Raw genomic sequence first — 18,703 nt, 5'->3', positions numbered from 1 at the left:
CCTTGCTGTATTCTGTGGGACCCTTGAAGCAGTTTGGATTTATGGTTTCTAGTTTAAAAATGCTAAATCACTTCAGTCGTGTCCGACTCTGTGTGACCCCAGAGACGACAGCCCACCAGGCTCCCCCGTCCCTGGGATTCTCCAAGCAAGAACACTGGAGTGGGTTGCCATTTTCTTCTCCAATTAAAAAATCTAAATGGTCCTAATAAATTGTCATCATATCCTCTTAACTGATGTCCCTGCCTCTGATGTCAAACCCTTCAGGTCTGTCGCTTGTCCCTATGCCACCATTGGCCAAATCCTGTGGGGCAGATCCAGCCCTATGCCAGGCTACAGGGGTTTTCCAGCCCCACTACCAGAATAGCTCCTATGATCCCGTCTAATCTGGCCTTCACAGATTAACCCTTCTTAACCCCGATTTAATCATACCTCTGCTCCAAATCCCTTTAATGGTTCTCCCCACAGGACAAAATCCTAATGCTTCAATTTCAGATATATATTTCCTTGGTCTAGTCCCTTGAGTGTTTTGTCCAGTCTCATTCCTGGCCACTTCTCATGTTCTTTATGTTTAGCTATGTCTTTGATTCCGCAGATGATTGGTGCTTTCTTCCTTGTTTGCCTTCTCCATTGTCCATTCCCATTCCTTCTTCATTTTTTTTCATCCATCACCTCCTGCATCACCTGCTCCGTGCTTTGGCTCAATTATATTACCTGCTCAGCTTAAGTTGGATGGTCCTTCTTTTTGCATAGATTGCTACAACAATATTGGAACAGTGTATTTTAATTTAATTGTAAGTGTTCTATCTCAGTTCTTCTCTTTTCTTAGGGAAGAGATTTTTTCATTTGTAAGGTGATTAGAAAAGCCTTGTTGAATAAATAAATGAGATTTTTTAAAGGAAAGAATCCCAAACACTGGATATTCACTGGATATTTAAGGAAAAAAAATTTAAATTTCATCTAATAATCATTTTACATGTGATCTTTGGAATTGAAATTATGATAGTTTTCTTTCTCAGATTTGGAAAGATGTATCAGATTGCTGCTAAAAATAATTTGTGAAGTTTTGTGTTTTCTTTGTAGAGACTACAGGAGGAATTAAATAAAAACCTATTTGACAGTCTCGTTGAATTTCTGCAAACATCTCATTCTGGGCTCTGGAAGAATTCTAAAGACTGGAGCTGTGAAATAAAACTCAGAGAAATTCCAACTGCTGCTCTTGTTCTAGGTACAAATGTGTGTTTGTTTTTTCGTAAATAGTGGTTTTGTTGTTGAGAATAGTATGGAATCACCTGTTCTGATAAATTTGTTTTGTCTTTTTCATTTGCGTAATTACATTGATCAAAATTTGCATACTTTGAAAACCAATTAAGTGTTCTTACATTAATCATACATCTGTAAATTAAATTGACCAAGGTTTAGTTAGTACCCTCCTCACCTTTTTGTTAGAAAAATGAAGGGGCAATAAATTTGTATTACTATTACTCTTTCTTCATTAGTTATTTTAATATGAGATTTAAATTCAGTGATAAACTATCAGTATATTGATAGATGTGACTTTTGCTTTTTAAGTCGTATCTTTAGTGAAATTACTCTGACCTTAATTTTATTTCCCTGTGCTTATTTTTAAAAATTTTGTATTGTAATATTGTGTTAATATTAACTGTTTGGAGGGGGAGGTTGGATGAAATATGTATGTTACTTTCAGACTGCAGATTGTAAATTTTTTAGGTGCTTAAGTATCCATCACTAATATCTCATTTTAATTAAACATCTGGAATGCAGGATATTGGAAAAAATTCTTTGGAATATTAGCAAATTTTCTTCATTCCTTTGAAAGGAAAGTTGGATTTATTTGGATTCCAACTTAAATTCCAATACATTTAAGAGTATTCCAAACATACTTTTCATTGTATTTCCAATTTATTATTTATTCAAGGTATTTATATTAGTGAGCTTTCAGATAAGAAATTAATTCTGTTATTTAATACTGCCTCTAACACTGTTCATTACCTAAATATTCTTCCTGATATTCAGGGCAATACCTCTCAAACTTTAATGAGCCTATAAATAATCTCCAGGGATCTTAGTAAACACAGATTTTCATTAATAAGTATAGGGTGGGGCCAGACTTATTTGCTGGTTATTTAAGCTTGGTCATTTCTAACAAGTGTCCAGCTGATGCCCATATTGCCAATCCCAGGACCACTCAGTAACAAAACTCCAGCGAATGGTTGTTGTAATGCTGTGGACCAGTTTTTCAGTGCAGTTTTAGTTTTAAACCCCTTCCATTTACTGATGAGAAACAGAGACCTAGTGATGGCTGGCCTGTACTGTCGGGGTTTTAGTTTCTCTCCTGCCAGGTTATACAGCCTGATAGATGGCTATTGTTGTTCAGTCACTCACCTGTGTCCAACTCTTAGTGACCCCATGGACTGCAGCCTGCCAGGCTTCCCTTTCCTTCACCATCTCCTGGAGCTTGCTTAAACTCGTGTCCATTGAGTAGGTGATGCCATCCAGCCATCTCATCCTCTGTCCTCCCCTTCTCCTCCTGCCCTCAATCTTTCCCAGCATCAGGGTCTTTTCTAATAAGTCAGCTCTTTGCGTCAGGTAGCCAAAGTATTGGAGCTTCAGCATCAGTCCTTCCAGTGAATATTCAGGACTGATTGCCTTTAGGATTGACTGGTTTGATCCCCTTGTAGTCCAAGGGATTCTCATGAGACTTTTCCAACACTACAGTTCAAAAGCATCAATTCTTTGGCACTCAGCCTTCTTTATGTTCCAACTCTCACATCTGTACATGACTACTGGAAAAACTATAGCTGTGACTATATGAACCTTTGTCGGCAAAGTAATGTCTCTGCTTTTTAGTGTTCTGTCTAGGTTTGTATAGCTTTTCTTCCAAGGAGCAAGTATCTTTTAATTTCATGGTTGCAGTCACCACCTGCAGTGATTTTGGAAGAAGAAAAATCTCTCACTGTTTCCACCGTTTCCCCATGAAGTGATGGGACCGGATGCCATGATCTTAGTTTTCTGAATATTGAGTTTTAAACCAGCCTTTTCACTCTACTCTTTAACTTTCACAAAGAGGCTCTTTAGTACCTCTTTGCTTTCTGCCATAAGGGTAGTGTCATCTGCATATCTGAGGTTATTGATGTTTCTCCCATCAATCTTGATTCCAGCTTGTACTTCATCCAGCCCAGCATTTCGCATGATATACTCTGCATATAAATTAAATAAGCAGGATGACAGTATACTGCCTTGATGTACTCCTTTCCCAATTTGGAACCTGTCAGTTGTTCCACATCTGATTCTAATTGTTGCTTCACCTGCATACAGGTTTCTCTGGAGGCAGGTCAGGTGGTCTGGTATTCCCATTTCTTGAAGAATTTGCCACAGTTTGTTGTGATCCACACAGTCAAAGGCTTTAGCATAGTCCATAAAAAAGAAATAGATGTTTTTCTGGAAATCTCTTGCTTTTTCTGTGATCCAGCAGATGGTTGCAATTTGATCTTTGGTTCTTCTGCCTTTTCCAAATCCAGCTTGAACATCTGGAAGTTCTCGATTTGTAAACTGTTGAAGCCTAGCTTGGAAAATTTTGAGCATTACTTTGCTAGCATGGGAAATGTGTGCCATTGTGCAGTGGTTTGAACATACTTTGGCATTGCCTTTCTTGAGGTTAGAATGAAAACTGACCTTTTCTAGTCCTGTGGGCACTGCTGAGTTTTCCAAATTTGCTGGCATATTGAGTGCAGCACTTTTAACAGCATCATCTTTTAGGATTTGAAATAGCTTAGCTGGAATTCCATCACCTCCACTAGCTTTGTAGTGATGCTTCCTAAGGGCCACTTAACTTTGTACTCCAGGATATCCGAGTCTAGGTGAGTGATCACACCATCATGGTTATCTGGGTCATTAAGATCTCTTTTGTATAGTTCTTCTGTGTATTCTTGCCACCTCTTCTTAATATCTTCTGTTTCTGTTAGGTCCATACCGTTCCTGTCCTTTATTGTGCTCATCTTTGCATGAAAAATTTTCTTCAGTTCAGTTCAGTCACTCGGTCATGTCCGACTCTTTGTGACCCCATGAATTGTAGCACGCCAGGCCTCCCTGTCCATCACCAACTTGTGGAGTTCATCCAAACTCATGTCCATTGAGTCAGTGATGCCATCCAGCCATCTCATCCTCTGTTGTCCCCTTCTCCTCCTGCCCCCAATCCCTCCCAGCATCAGGGTCTTTTCCAATGAGTCAACTCTTCGCATGAGGTAGCCAAAGTATTGGAGTTTCAGCTTTAGCATCAGTCCTTCCAAAGAACACCCAGGACTGATCTCCTTTAGAATGGACTGGTTGGATTTCCTTGTAGTCCAAGGGACTCTCAAGAGTCTTCTCCAACACCACAGTTCAAAAGCATCAATTCTTCAGCACTCAGCTTTCTTCACAGTCCAACTCTCACATCCATACATGACCACTGGAAAAACCATAGACTTGACTAGACAGACCTTTGTTGGCAAAGTAATGTCTCTGCTTTTGAATATGCTGTCTAGGTTGGTCATAACTTTCCTTCCAAGGAGTAAGCGTCTTTTAATTTCATGGCTGCAATCACCATCTGCAGTGATTTTGGAGCCCCCAAAAATAAAGTCGGACACTGTTTCCACTGTTTCCCCATCTATTTGCCATGAAGTGATGGGACCAGATGCCATGATCTTAGTTTTCTGAAGTGTCTCTAATTTTTTTGAAGAGATCTCTAGTCTTTCCCATTCTATTCTTTTCCTCTGTTTCTTTACATTGATCATTTAGGAAGGCTTTCTTATCCCTCCTTGCTGTTCTTTGGAACTCTGTATTCAGATGGGTTTATCTTCCTTTTGTCCTTTGCCTTTTGCATCTCTTGTTTTCTCAGCTATTTGGAAGCCCTCCTTAGATAGCCACTTTGCCTTTTATGTTTTTTTCTTGGATATGGTTTTGATCACCACCTCCTGTACAGTGTTAGGAATCTCCATCCATAGTTCTTCAGGCGCTCTCAGATCTAATCCCTTGGATCTATTTGCCTGATACATGGTTGTTTGATAAAGTCAGGGGTCTGAGGAGAACATTTTTCCAGTTAAAGACAGTGTTGGTTATCATGTTTCCAGTAGCAGTTTTCAAGCAGTTAAAGTTTTATAGTAGCAAGTCTCAAGCTGTTACCCAATGTCTGCTATCGGAAACTGCCTAAGCATCAAGGCACCATCTAGAAATCACAGATTGTGACGTTAGGGAGCTTATCAGTAGATAGAATTTTTTTAGTGGGGAAGTGGCCAGTCAGCTCTGATAACTGCATGCAGAGCACCAAAACTGATTTGTGGAAATGAGACCCAGGGATACAATAAATTCTTAAAGAGCCTAAAGTTTTAATTTAGTTTTAGACTGTTCCCTCAAAAATCAACTTAGCATGACTTACCTTTTGTATTTTGCTATGATCATTTAATAGTATTAATGTTTGGATTCTCCTCAGTTGTTAAGTTAGGGTCACACTAAGGGCCTTATTTTTGAATGATTATTTTAAAAGCTCTTTATGAGTTTGAAATTCCTCCTAAGATGTTTTCACGGGTCATTACACATCCCCAGTAGTTTTTTTTTTTTTTCTTAAAGAAAAGTTGTGTTAAATACCTTCCCTGACAGGTATAGTGCCTGCCTCTTTGTATGTGTTTGTAATGGAGATCTTTTCATTTATGCAGTATATTTTCTTATTTTCTATTATTAATCATGTTTTGAAAATGTTTTACTTAGTAATTCACTTGGCATGTAAAGTTGCTTTTCTTATTGTTAAATTATTAATGATAAAAATGATGGTATAATATTGGTTTATTATCCCATAGGTGTGAATGTAACAGATCATGATTTAACACTCAGAAGTCTAACAGAAGTCCTTCAGAATAATGTCACTCCTTATGTAGTCTCATTGCAAGCTAAAGATTGTCCAGGTAAAGTATAAATGCTCTAACAGCCTTGATAAGATGTTACAAATTTCCATCCTTTTCTTTTCTCGCTTTAATTATCCTCTTTATTTGTGGGAACAGTGTGGCACTACACTTTTGGCAGGATGAGGTTTTTTAAGTGCCTCTCAGAGTAATCTTGACGTTTGCAAGACTCTTGACCACTTTTGTTCAGTTTATTCTTGCCCCACCCCTACCATATCAGCTTCACTACCAGTGATAGTTCAGGCACTTCCCAAGATGTGTTCCTGAAGCCAGTAAAATTTTAAAAAATTGGGCAGTTTGGAATAGGAAGTTGAGAATTGAGGACTGAGGAACTTTTTATTTAGCCCAACCGAGAAGAGACTACATAAATAGGCTCATATTTACAGCCTCAAATCATTGTATCATTCCACTTTGAAAGACCACCATGGTCAAAAAAAATAGTCCATTGCCAGAGCTAATCTCGATGGAGCCATTAAATCATGAATGTGGACACTAACAGAGTCAGATGTGCTTAGATTTGGACTGACAAAAGGGCTTAAGTGGTTATATTCATGTTCATATACTATTTGAAATTAAATAAAAGTCCTTGGGACATCTTTAAAATGACTATAGGGATTTCACTGGCAGTCCATTGTTTAAGACTGCACACTTCCAATGGAGGGGGCACAAGATTGATCCCTGGTCAGAGAACTAAGGTCCCACATGTCGCATAGCATGGCCACCAAAAAATAAAAAAGATGATTATAAGGAAGAGTTTAATCAGTAAAATAACTTATGTAAATAATATTGATCTCTTTTTAGGGGCCTTAAAAACCTTTTGCTGTCCAGTGTAATTTAAATGTATATTATTCTTAATATAATTTGTAGTTTTCATGTTTACACATTTGCTTAGGTAACACTTTTATTACAATAAATAAATACAAACTTTGTCCTAGTATTAGTCTGAATTAATAAAATTTAAATATTAAGGAGAGAATACTAATGAACCTTAATAGTTAATACGTTAAGTGTTATGTTAATATTAAGTGTAGGAAAACACGTTCTACTGAGATAGTGATCAAAAAGTCTTAGATTTGTTTTAAGGGAATATTCTTTCTTATGTTTTATGTTCTATAGATATGAAACATTTTTTGCAAAAGCTGGTCTCACAGTTGGTGGACTGTAAAGTAGATGTGCAATCCAAAGAAAAAGAAAGTGTTCAGGTCATCCAGAAAAATGTGCATTATTCAATGGATTCTCTTTCCGCTTGGTATATGAGTGTCACACAGGTAAATGTAAACTGACAATTTTTTTTTTTTTTTTTTTTGCCAAGAAATTGGCGTATGATTGAAGAGGCTTGGAATTACAGTGAACTTAGTACTGTTTTCATCTAATAAGGATATGTTTATGCAGCACTAGGTAGCTAATTTAGTAGTAGCTACTTATTTTTCCTAAGGTTACTAGAATCTAAAAGTTTTCTTTTATTGGTATGCAACCTAGTTCCTGGGAAGTGTTTAGTTTTTTACAGGGTCATTTTATTTGTGGGAGAATGTTATCTAATGTCAAGACAGCATCAGGAATTTGTTCTGCTGCAGATTCTATCTCTATGACAATGGCTATAACTTTAATATATTATCTCTTGGGTTCCTCGTTTACTTTGGTGCAGTAGAACCATGCTTTCAGTACCCATTGTTTGATGAGGAATAGTCATATATGTATATATTCAGTTGAGTTCATTCACTCAGTCGTGTCCAATTCTTTGTGACTCCATGGACTGCAGCACGCCAGGCTTCCCTGTCCATCACTAACTCCTGGAGCTTGCTTAAACTCATGTCAATCAAGTTGGTGATGTCATCCAACCATCTGATCCTCCGTGTCCCCTTCTCCTCCTGCCCTCAATCTTTCCCAGTATCAGGGCCTTTTGCAATGAGTTAGTTCTTTGTATCAGGTGGCCAAAGTATTGGCATTTGAGCTTCAGCATCAGTCCTTCCAGTGAATATTCAGGACTGATTTCCTTTAAGATGGACTGGTTGGATCTCCTTGCAGTCCAAGGGACTCTCTAGAGTCTTCTCCAACACCACAGTTCAAAAGCATCAATTCTTTGGTGCTCAGCTTTCTTCACAGTCCAACTCTCACATCCATACATGACCACTGGAAAAACCATAGCTTTAACTAGATGGACCTTTATTGGCAAAGTAGTGTCTCTGTTTTTTAATATGCTGTCTAGGTTGGTCATAACCTTTCTTCCAAGGAGCAAGTGTCTTTTAATTTCATGGCTGCAGTCACCATCTGCAGTGATTTTGGAGCCCATAAAAATAAAGTCTCTCACTCTTTTCATTGTTCCCCATCTATTGGCCATGAAGTTATGGGACCTGATGCCATGATCTTCGTTTTTTGAATGTTGAGTTTTAAGTCAGCTTTTTCACTCTCCTTTTTCACTTTTCATCAGTAGGTACACACACAGATATATATATATACACATACATAATGTATACATGTATAAATCTCATGTGTTCCATGTTTGGAGTTCTCAACGAATAAATGCTCTGTAAGTGAAGTATGTTTAACAGGCAGATAATATAAATAGAAGTTTCATTCTACCATGACATCTCTGGTGAAACTGAATAACCTAGATGATTCATGAGTAACTGCACCATAAAAACCACAGTCTTAGTTTATGATGCTGTTGTAGCCAGATAGTATGGGAAAAGTTACTGAAGTCACATTTTCTGCTGAATGTATTTGCTGAAGTCATCATAAATGAAGTTTGTTTTGCTTTATATAGAGATTAAACTGATTCTAATGCTTACCAGAATATGTTAATTTGATCCAAAGTTTGTTTCTGGAAATCAGATACTGCCTGAGATTTAGGTCAGAAATCTTTAAAAGTTGGGATTGGATCAGATAATATTTAATATGTTTTTCAACTTGAAATTTCACAGTAGTGGAACAGCAAGTAGTGTTACTCATTACAGTTTTTAACTAGAAACACTGGTTCTCCCCTTAAAGCAAAATATAACATTCTATGAACAGAAAAATCAATTTTATAGAAAATATTGCCTTCTCCCCATGCTTTTCCTGTCATTTTCTCAAATAGAAGAAAATATAAATATTTCATATGAGTTATAGATTTTATGAATTTTTTTCTTCTTGGTTATTATTCCCATGTCAGACACAGAATGATTCTGCTAATAACTGTTGGAATGAATTTCTCTTTATTTTGTGGGAGAAATAAAAGAAATAATGTTACTGTGAAATATGAAGAACAATATATCAACTTGTGGCATTATAGCATTGTTTGGGTGGTAAAGCTTACTTTTAATTTTAACTCTTTCTTTCCACCACGGCTCGAAAGAAGACAGACCCCAAAATGCCAAGAAAAAAGAGAACTTCTTCCAGCCAGTGGCAGTCTCCTCCTGTTGTGCTTATCCTAAAGGATATGGAAAGCTTCACCACAAAAGTACTCCAAGATTTTATAATTATCAGCAGGTAGATGGTGTATCTTCTGGCTTTTTCACAAAATTTTTTATTAAGAAGACATATAATTTTTAACTCAAAAAACAACCTTTTGCAGAGAAAATGCATAGCAGTTTAATCTTCATTTTGATGCTAAAAGATTGAAACCAGGATGGTTTCAAAGTGTTTATAAAATTGAATGTTTAAAACCACCTATCAGATTTTCATGTGCTTTTTGATCCCAAAATTAGACTCAAAAGATAAGTTAGCCAGTTTTTAATTAGAATGAGAAAGCAGAATGAAATGTAGTTTCTCTCCCAAGGTTGTCTGTTTCTTACTTGCCCACTAGACAGATAAGCTACTCCAGGTTGAGCTATTCTTCTTGTGTCTTATTTTCTGATGCCTATCCACTTAGAAGGTCTGAGTTACATATGTCTCTACTGAGCAAGAAATTTTTTAAAAATAACATTATTTTATATGGATTTCTAATGAGAAACAACTTGTATGACCTTACCTGAACTTCAAGACAATCCTGTGAGACTTGAAATTAAAATAAATAACCCTATTTAAAAACCCAGTGACATGCTTTTCTCATGGTACATTTTTTTTATGTAATTTATATTGGCATCTTCTGTATCTTAACTTGCTTAATAGTTATGGCTACATTTGCCTAAACCTATATTGTGTGAGAATCTACTAATATTAATACAATTCTTACTTTGATAGTCCTTCCCCGCCCCCATTTGAAACTAAGATTTCCAGATTCTTAAGACTTCTCTTAATGTTGACATTGAACAGATTTAACATGCTGAAAAAATGCACAGTACAGAATAGTGATATAAAAGCTATACTTTTTGGAACTCAGACTTGTGACTGCTTTTACTATTGAAAGTAAGAAAGAAAAACTTAAGCAGTAATAGAGTGCAAGTACTTTATACTATGAAAGTAGACCTGCACACCGGTAGAATACTGAGAAGCCGTACCTATTATGAGGGAACAAACAAAATCATCCGCCACAATACAGAGGGCTCTGATCTGCAGTAGCTCTAAGGAATATTGCTGCTTTAGTCTGTGGAAGTCATTTGTGTTCATACTGGTAATGCTAAGAATAAATCATGTTCAGTAAGTTTGAGTTAAGAATGCAGGGAAAGGATGTAACATTTTTAAATTATGTCCATTAAAAATATCTTACATGTTTTTAAGAAAATTTTCCTAAAGCTTAGCTATTATGGCGGGATTGACATAGTGTGGAGAAATGTCCATAAATTAGTGAGCTTCGTGTGACTGAACTGTTAGGCTAGATGTCTAACCATGAGGAAGACTGTAGGTATGGCTCAAACTTTGGATGAGAGTTTGAATAGTATCTGACACTTCTTTTAACACTGATTTTGTATAACCTAAGAGGGAAGCACTCGGCCTTTCTGGACCACCATGTTCTTATTGCTAATCTATTAAATAGATTGATTTCAGAGCTAAAATGTCCGGGAAATAGCTAATTCTGTGCTGCCGTAACAGAGGAAAATGAGTGACCTAACACTTTTTATTATTTAGAATGATCTTCCTTAGCATTGTGTTATAAAGTAGGCATTAAACAAAGGTTGTCTTATTTTAAAATATGATGTATTGAAATATATTTGCTAAAGACTTTGAATTTTTGTAACTTCCTTTGAAAACCAGTCAACATCTACATGAATTTCCACTAATACTCATTTTTGGAATTGCTACATCTCCTGTTGTCATCCATCGGCTGCTTCCTCATGCAGTATCATCTCTATTGTGTATAGAACTGTTCCAGTCTTTGTCTTGTAAGGAGCACCTGACTACAGTACTTGATAAGGTAAAAAGAAAAAATTGTACCAGTGCAATAGGATGAAAAGAAAACTTCCAAGAATAGACTATAAATATAAACGTTAGTGATAAATTTCTGGATCTCTCGCTATGATATTGTATATGTTCCTACACATATTTTTGTACTTTTATTTATTTTATAATGTATAGTTTGGCCTTTTCACTTAAAATATAAGCTTTATGGAAAAAGTAATCATATCTTTCTATATCTACCTACCTATTAACCCTATTAACTAGTCATTACTCAATGGAAAATTACAGGTTTTTTAAATAAATTTTTACAAAATTTAATGACTCCCTAGTAACTAGCAATGTTTTGACACTACATTTTATGTTAAATGATTTGGAGTTTTTATGGACTCTTTCCTGTCATGCTGCTCATGACAAAAAGTAAGTACTAAGGTATTCCCAGACCTTAGCTCTGTGTTTCTACCTAAGTGGAAATACTCTACTTTAGTATTGACCTTCTGTGAATTGTTGCTGAACTCAGCTCCTTGAAGATGTGCTTTGTACTGCTGTGTAATTTAAACTAATAATGACATTCCACTTATTTAATAATCACTTTGACATTTTTTCCCTTTAAAGGTGGTATCCATTGACAGCTGGAAATTTTTCCAGCTACAGTATTTAAAGTTGCTTAGTTGTGACCAAATTCAGTTGGCCTTCTGTAACTCTGCTTCAGTTTGAAAAGCCTAGTATGACTTCATTTTCAGATTTTAAATCTTCAGTGTAGCCACTGAAAATTAGCTGACTGATACAAATTTACCAATTTAATATTTTTTAAATAGACACCTCTTAATTTTAGGTTTCTCATTCAATAGTACATAATGCATTACTCTTCATTACTGTGCATAGATGAAAAAGAAATCTTATCAAATAATAAAAATTGCCACAGCCTACAGCTTCTTCAGTGACTTCTAATGGGAGAAAAGAGATTGTATAGATGATATTTTTTGATAGAATTTAATAGAACTTTTACAAATTAGGAATCGAATGAAGGATGATGAACATCTTTGATTTGAAGATGTAGAATGAATAGCTACTTGTGTTGTTGTTACTGTTTTATAAATTATTTTAAAGTTTTGGTTGATATTTGTCCTACAAAAAATCTAGCTACTGGTATAGCTTTCATAGGTACTGTGTTATAGTATTATTTTTTGCCTCATTATTTACTTGATGTTTATGATGAGTCAAGACTAACGGAGTATGTCCTGCCTTCCTTTTCTCTCTTTCAGCTTCTTCTTACAACTCAGTTTCCATTTAAGCTAAGTGAAAAAGTGTTGCAGATTCTGACCAACATCTTTTTATATCATGATTTCTCAATTCAAAACTTTATAAAAGGACTTCAGGTAAGAAGACACTAGTAGGTTTGAAAGTTCACAAGCTGATTCTAAATAAATTTGTGTGTTATTTCAGACTGACTTTTGAATGTGATAATTAGACATTTTAAATGACAAGATCTGGATAAGTAAATTCAAGTTATATTATTCTGTGTTCAATGAATCCTTTGCTATCTTGCATCAAAATGTAGAAAATATGTTAATTCAAATATTAAAACTTGAAAAGACCTCTCTCCTTTCCAGTGATTCTTAACCATTTGGTGGGGGAGGAGGGGAGGACTTAACTTTTTGAGAATCTGATGAGCACTAATGGGCTTTTCTACCCGAGAAATGATATATATAAAGGGTCATCAAAGTTTTTCTTTAAAGGGCTATATATTAAATATCTTTGGCTTTGCATGATACATGTGGTCTCTGTTGAATGTCTTATTTTTTAAACATAACCATATTGGGACTTCCCTGATAGTCCAGCGGTTAAGAATCTGCCTTGCAGTGCAGATGTGGGTTTTATCCCTGGTTGGGGAACTTAGATCCCACCTGGGAGCAACTAAGCCCACACACTGTAGAGAGCCAGTGTGCTGCAACTGGAGAGTCCATGCATCTCAACGGAAGATCCCGCATGGTACAAAGAAGATTCCACATGCCACAACTGAGACCCCACATAGTCAAATAAATACATTTTTAAAACAATCCTTTTAAGGTATAAAAAATGATTCATAGTTCCTGCTGCTGCTGCTGCTAAGTTGCTTCAGTCGTGTCTGACTCTGTGCGACCGCCATAGACGGCAGCCCACCAGGCTCCCCCGTGCCTGGGATTCTCCAGGCAAGAACACTGGAGTGGGTTGCCATGTCCTTCTCCATGCATGAAAGTGAAAAGGTGAAAGTGAACTCACTCAGTCTTGTCTGACTCCTAACAATCCTATGGACTGCAGCCTACCAGGCTCCTCTGTCCATAGAATTTTCCAGGCAAGAGTACTGGAGTGGGGTGCCATTGCCTTCTCTGTCATAGTTCGTGAGTCATATAAAAATTGGCTATAGACTGTAGCTTGCAGTGCCCTGCACATGTGTTTGTGTTCATTTTATTTATTCCTGTATACTGTGAATGCATTTTCACTAAGGTTTCATAACTTGCCAGAAGAAAATTAATGAACCTAGTCTAAATAACACCTAATCTAAAAACGGACCCCATTCCCAGTAATTTCAAAGTTAATAATACTTCCTTCTCTTGGCAATTACCTAAAATACCTTAACAAAGTGTAATTGTTGTGAACCCATGCTATTTGTCAAGTTCATTAAAACCTATGTATTAGTAATCTTTAGCCCAAGAGTACAGTAGGATATTTCATGTTCATGTAGTGCCTTGAAGATTACAAATTATTTCTTTTCTCTTATGTATTCTTCTTTTACATTAAACACAGTAGTGTTTTATTACATAAGAGTATTAGCTCTTATGGCAAATATGTGTCTTGTTTTTTCAACTTTGACTTTGTAAAAAGAGTATTTTAAAGCAAGAAAATATTATTTACCTTAGTGAAAAGAAAGTAAAAGTCGCTCAGTTAAGTTCACTTCAGTCACTCAGTCGTGTCTGACTCTTTGTGACCCCATGAATCGCAGCACTCCAGGCCTCTCTGTTCATCACCACCTCCCGGAGTTTACTCAAACTCATGTCCATCAAGTCAGTGATGCCATCCAGCCATCTCATCCTCTGTCGTCCCCTTCTCCTCCTGCCCCAATCCCTCCAAGCATCAGGGTCTTTTCCAATGAGTCAACTCTTCGCATGAGGTAGCCAAAGTATTGGAGTTTCAGCTTTAGCATCAGTCCTTCCAATGAACACCCAGGACTGGTCTCCTTTAGATGGACTGGTTAGATCTCCTTGGAGTCCAAGGGACTCTCAGGAGTCTTCTCCAGCACCACATTCAAAAGCATCAATTCTTCAGCGCTCAGCTTTCTTCACAGTCCAACTCTCACATCCATACATGATCACTGGAAAAACCATAGACTTGACTAGACGGACCTTTGTTGGCAAAGTAATATCTCTCTGCTTTTGAATATGCTATCTAGGTTGGTCATAACTTTCCTTCCAAGGAGTAAGGGTCTTTTAATTTCATGGCTGCAGTCAACATCTGCAGTGATTTTGGAGCCCCAAAAAATGAAGTCTGACACTGTTTCCACTGTTTCCCCATCTATTTCCCATGAAGTGGTGGAACCAGATGCCATGATCGTAAGTTTTCTGAATGTTGAGCTTTAAGCCAACTTTTTCACTCTCCTCTTTCACTTTCATCAAGAGGCTTTTTAGTTCCTCTTCACTTTCTGCCATAAGGGTGGTGTCATCTGCATATCTGAGGTTATTGATATTTCTCTCTGCAATGTTGATTCCAGCTTGTGCTTCTTCCAGCCCAGTGTTTCTCATGATGTACCCTGCACATAAGCAGGTGACAGTATACAGCCTTGACATACTCCTTTTCCTATTTGGAACCAGTCTGTTGTTCCATGCACAGTTCTAACTGTTGCTTCCTGACCTGCATACAGGTTTCTCAAGAGGCAGATCAGGTGGTCTGGTATTCCCATCTCTTGAAGAATTTTCCACAGTTTGATCCACACAGTCAAAGGCTTTGGCATAGTCATAAAACAGAAAGAGATGTTTTTCTGGAACTCTCTTGCTTTTTCAGTTATCCAGCGGATGTCGACAATTTGATCTCTGGTTCCTCTGCCCTTTCTAAAACCAGCTTGAACATCTGGAAGTTCACAGTTCACATATTGCTGAAGCCTGGCTTGGAGAATTTTGAGCATTTACTAGCGTGTGAGATGAGTGCAATTGTGCGGTAGTTTGAGCATTCTTTGGCATTGCCATTCTTTGGGGTTGGAATGAAAACTGACCTTTTCCAGTCCTGTGGCCACTGCTGAGTTTTCCAAATTTGCGGGCATATTGAGTGCAGCACTTTCATAGCATCAGCTTTCAGGATTTGAAATAGCTCAACTGGAATTCCATGACCTCCACTAGCTTTGTTCGTAGTGATGCTTTCTAAGGCCCACTTGACTTCACATTCCAAGATATGTGGCTCTAGGTGAGTGATCACACCATCATGATTATCTGGGTCATGAAGCTCTTTTTTGTACAGTTCTTTGTATTCTTGCCACCTCTTAATATCTTCTGCTTCTGTTAGGTCCATACCATTTCTGTCCTTTATCGAGCCCATCTTTGCATGAAATGTTCCCTTGGTATCTCTAATTTTCTTGAAGCGATCTCTGGTCTTTGCCATTCTGTTGTTTTCCTCTATTTCTTTGCATTGATTGCTAAGGAAGGCTTTCTTATCTCCTTGCTATTCTTTGGAACTCTGCATTCAGATGCTTATATCTTTCGTTTGCTTTTCGCTTCTTTTCTTTTCACAGCTATTTGTAAGGCCTCCCCAGACAGCCATTTTGCTTTTTTGCATTTCTTTTCCATGGGAATGGTCTTGATCCCTGTCTCCTGTACAGTGTCACAAACCTCTGTCCATAGTTCAGGCATTCTATCTATCAGATCTAGTCCCTTAAATCTATTTCTCACTTCCACTGTATAATCATAAGGGATTTGATTTAGGTCATACCTGAATGGTCTAGTGGTTTTCCCGACTTTCTTCAATTTAAGTCTGAATTTGGCAATAAGGAGTTCATGATCTGAGCCACAGTCAGCTCCCAGTCTTGTTTTTGCTGACTGTATACCAAGCTTCTGCATCTTTGGCTGCAAAGAATATAATCAATCTGATTTCTGTGTTGACCATCTCGTGATGTCCATGTGTAGAGTCTTCTCTTGTGTTGTTGGAAGAGGGTGTTTGCTATGAGCAGTGCATTCTCTTGGCAAAACTCTATTAGCCTTTGCCCTACTTCATTCCATATTCCAAGGCCAAATTTGCCTGTTACTGCAGGTGTTTCTTGACTTCCTACTTTTGCGTTCCAGTCCCCTATAATGAAAAGGACATCTTTTTTGGGTGTTAGTTTTAAAAGGTCTTGTAGGTCTTCATAGAACCGTTCAACTTCAGCTTCTTCAGCGTTACTGGTTGGGGCATAGGTTGGATCACCGTGATATTAAATGGTTTGCCTTGGAAATGAACAGAGATCATTCTGTCGTTCTTGAGATTGAATCCCAGTTCTGCATTTCGGACTCTCTTGTTGACCGTGATGGCTACTCCATTTCTTCTAAGGGATTCCTGTCTACAATAGTAGATATAACGGTCATCTGAGTTAAATTGACCCATTCCAGTCCATTTAGAAAGTTGCTCAGTCGTCTCCAGCTCTTTCCAACCCTATGGACTCCAGAGTCCATGGAATTCTCCAGACCAGAATACTGGAGTGGGTAGCCTTTCCCTTCTCCAGGGCATCTTCCCAACCCAGGGATCAAACCCAGGTCTCCTGCATTGCAGGTGGATTCTTTACCAGTTTAGCCACCAGGGAAGTGGTGAAATTGAGATATAACAACTTTCTAATTTTACTTCTCTCATTCATTTCATTTCATTCATTTGTTTATTTACTTCATAAGTGTTTATGGAGAATCTAAGTCAAGCACTGGGCTAAGCCCTGAAGATACAGAGGACAAAGAAATCTCTGTCTTCAAATTGCTTATTCTTTACTGAAGGAGGCAGAAAAGTAGAACTGCAGCTCTTGAGTAGTCAGTGCTACTAGAGAAACATGCTTGGGGATTCCATAGAGAACAGAAGTGTATCCTAAGGAACAGGAGCTTGCTGGGTCAAAGTTGGAAAGGTGACAGTAGACGGAGAGAGCTCCGTTGGAGGGGTACTACTTCCCTGGTGGCTCTGATGGTAAAGAACTCACCTGCAATGCAGGAGACCCAGGTTTGATCCCTGGGTTAGAAAGATCTCCTGGAGAAGGAAATGTTTACCCACTCCAGTAATTATTGCCTGGAGAATCGCATGGACAGAGGAGCCTGGCAGGCTACAGTCCATAGTTTGCAAAGAGTTGGACACAACTAAGCATAACATAGTAGTCTAGACAAGTTAGGAGAAGGGCTATACTAAGGTAGTGATGGTGGGACTAGGGAGAAGGAGACAGATTCAAAGATGAGACAGAATCTTGTGGCTGATGGGATATGTAGGAGAGGAGCATCTTACATACACACAGGTTCTAGCTTAGCAGATGGTTTGGAGTTCGGTACCCTTTATTAAGTGTATGTGTTAAAATAAAGCCAAGAACCCGTTTGTCAGAAAAGGATGTTTCTTTCTATATACGGTAAATTTAGGGCACTTTGGATATAAAAATTTGTACCCAAGAGAAAGATTTGGACTAGAACACTTAGGATTTATCATTGAAAGGTAGGTGGTTGAAGCTGTGTCATAAAAATGAAGTATCACCTAGAAGAGTGAGGAAAGGACTAAGAGCAGACCCCTAAGGCAAGCTTACTATAAGAGTGAGCAACAGAAAAGGAGACTAGAAACAGTAAGGAAAGCCAACAGGAGAATATTTGACTGAAGTCAAAGGAAAAGGAAATATAAACTGTATGCTGCTGCTGCTGCTAAGTCACTTCAGTCGTGTCCAACTCTGTGCGACCCCATAGACGGCAGCCCACCAGGCTTCCCCGTCCTGGGATTCTCCAGGCAAGAACACTGGAGTGGGTTGCCATTTCTTTCTCCAATGCATGAAAGTGAAAAGTGAAAGTGAAGTTGCTCAGTCATGTCTGACTCTAGCGACCCCATGGACTGCAGCCTACCAGGCTCCTCCGTCCATGGGATTTTCCAGGCAAAAGTACTGGAGTGGGGTGCCATTGCCTTCTCTGATAAACTGTATGCGCACATACAATTGAGAAAGTGGGTGGAAAAAAAAATCCATATTAGGGCTTTCCTGGTGGTCCAGTGGTTGAGAACCCACCTGCCAATGCTAGGGACACGAATTTGGTCCCTGGTTGGGGAAGATGCCACGAGAGTATTAAGCCCCCATGCTGCAACTACTGAAACCTGTGTGCCTAGTGCCTGTGTTTGCAACAGGAGAAGCTGCCGTAGTGAGACGCCTGCACATGACAACTAGAGAATAGCCCCACTCACTGCAACTAGGGAAAGTCTGTGCAGCAGTGAAGACCCAATGCAGCCAAAAATAGAAATAAATGAGTGTGAATAAAGATTATTTGTTAATAATTAAAATA

At 38.0% G+C, this 18,703-nt stretch overlaps 1 protein-coding gene across 4 annotated transcripts in view; it reads left to right on the top strand.

Moving 5' to 3' along the window:
• ORC3 (origin recognition complex subunit 3) overlaps positions 1–18,703 on the top strand; it is a 68,981-nt gene that overhangs the window by 9,334 nt on the left and 40,944 nt on the right. For 3 of the 4 annotated variants that reach the window (XM_005902894.2, XM_005902893.2, XM_070376614.1), the window contains exons 4-9: positions 1,081–1,225; positions 5,850–5,954; positions 7,068–7,219; positions 9,286–9,419; positions 11,064–11,223; positions 12,470–12,583. In XM_005902894.2, coding sequence (XP_005902956.1) covers positions 1,081–1,225; positions 5,850–5,954; positions 7,068–7,219; positions 9,286–9,419; positions 11,064–11,223; positions 12,470–12,583 — 810 coding nt within the window. The remainder of the gene's footprint in view (positions 1–1,080; positions 1,226–5,849; positions 5,955–7,067; positions 7,220–9,285; positions 9,420–11,063; positions 11,224–12,469; positions 12,584–18,703) is intronic. The other variant, XM_070376613.1, reaches the window with a different exon arrangement.

This window comes from Bos mutus, chromosome 9 (assembly GCF_027580195.1).
Source record: "Bos mutus isolate GX-2022 chromosome 9, NWIPB_WYAK_1.1, whole genome shotgun sequence".
Classification (NCBI taxonomy): Eukaryota; Metazoa; Chordata; class Mammalia; order Artiodactyla; family Bovidae; genus Bos; species Bos mutus.
This window is presented reverse-complemented; position numbering and strand designations above follow the sequence as displayed.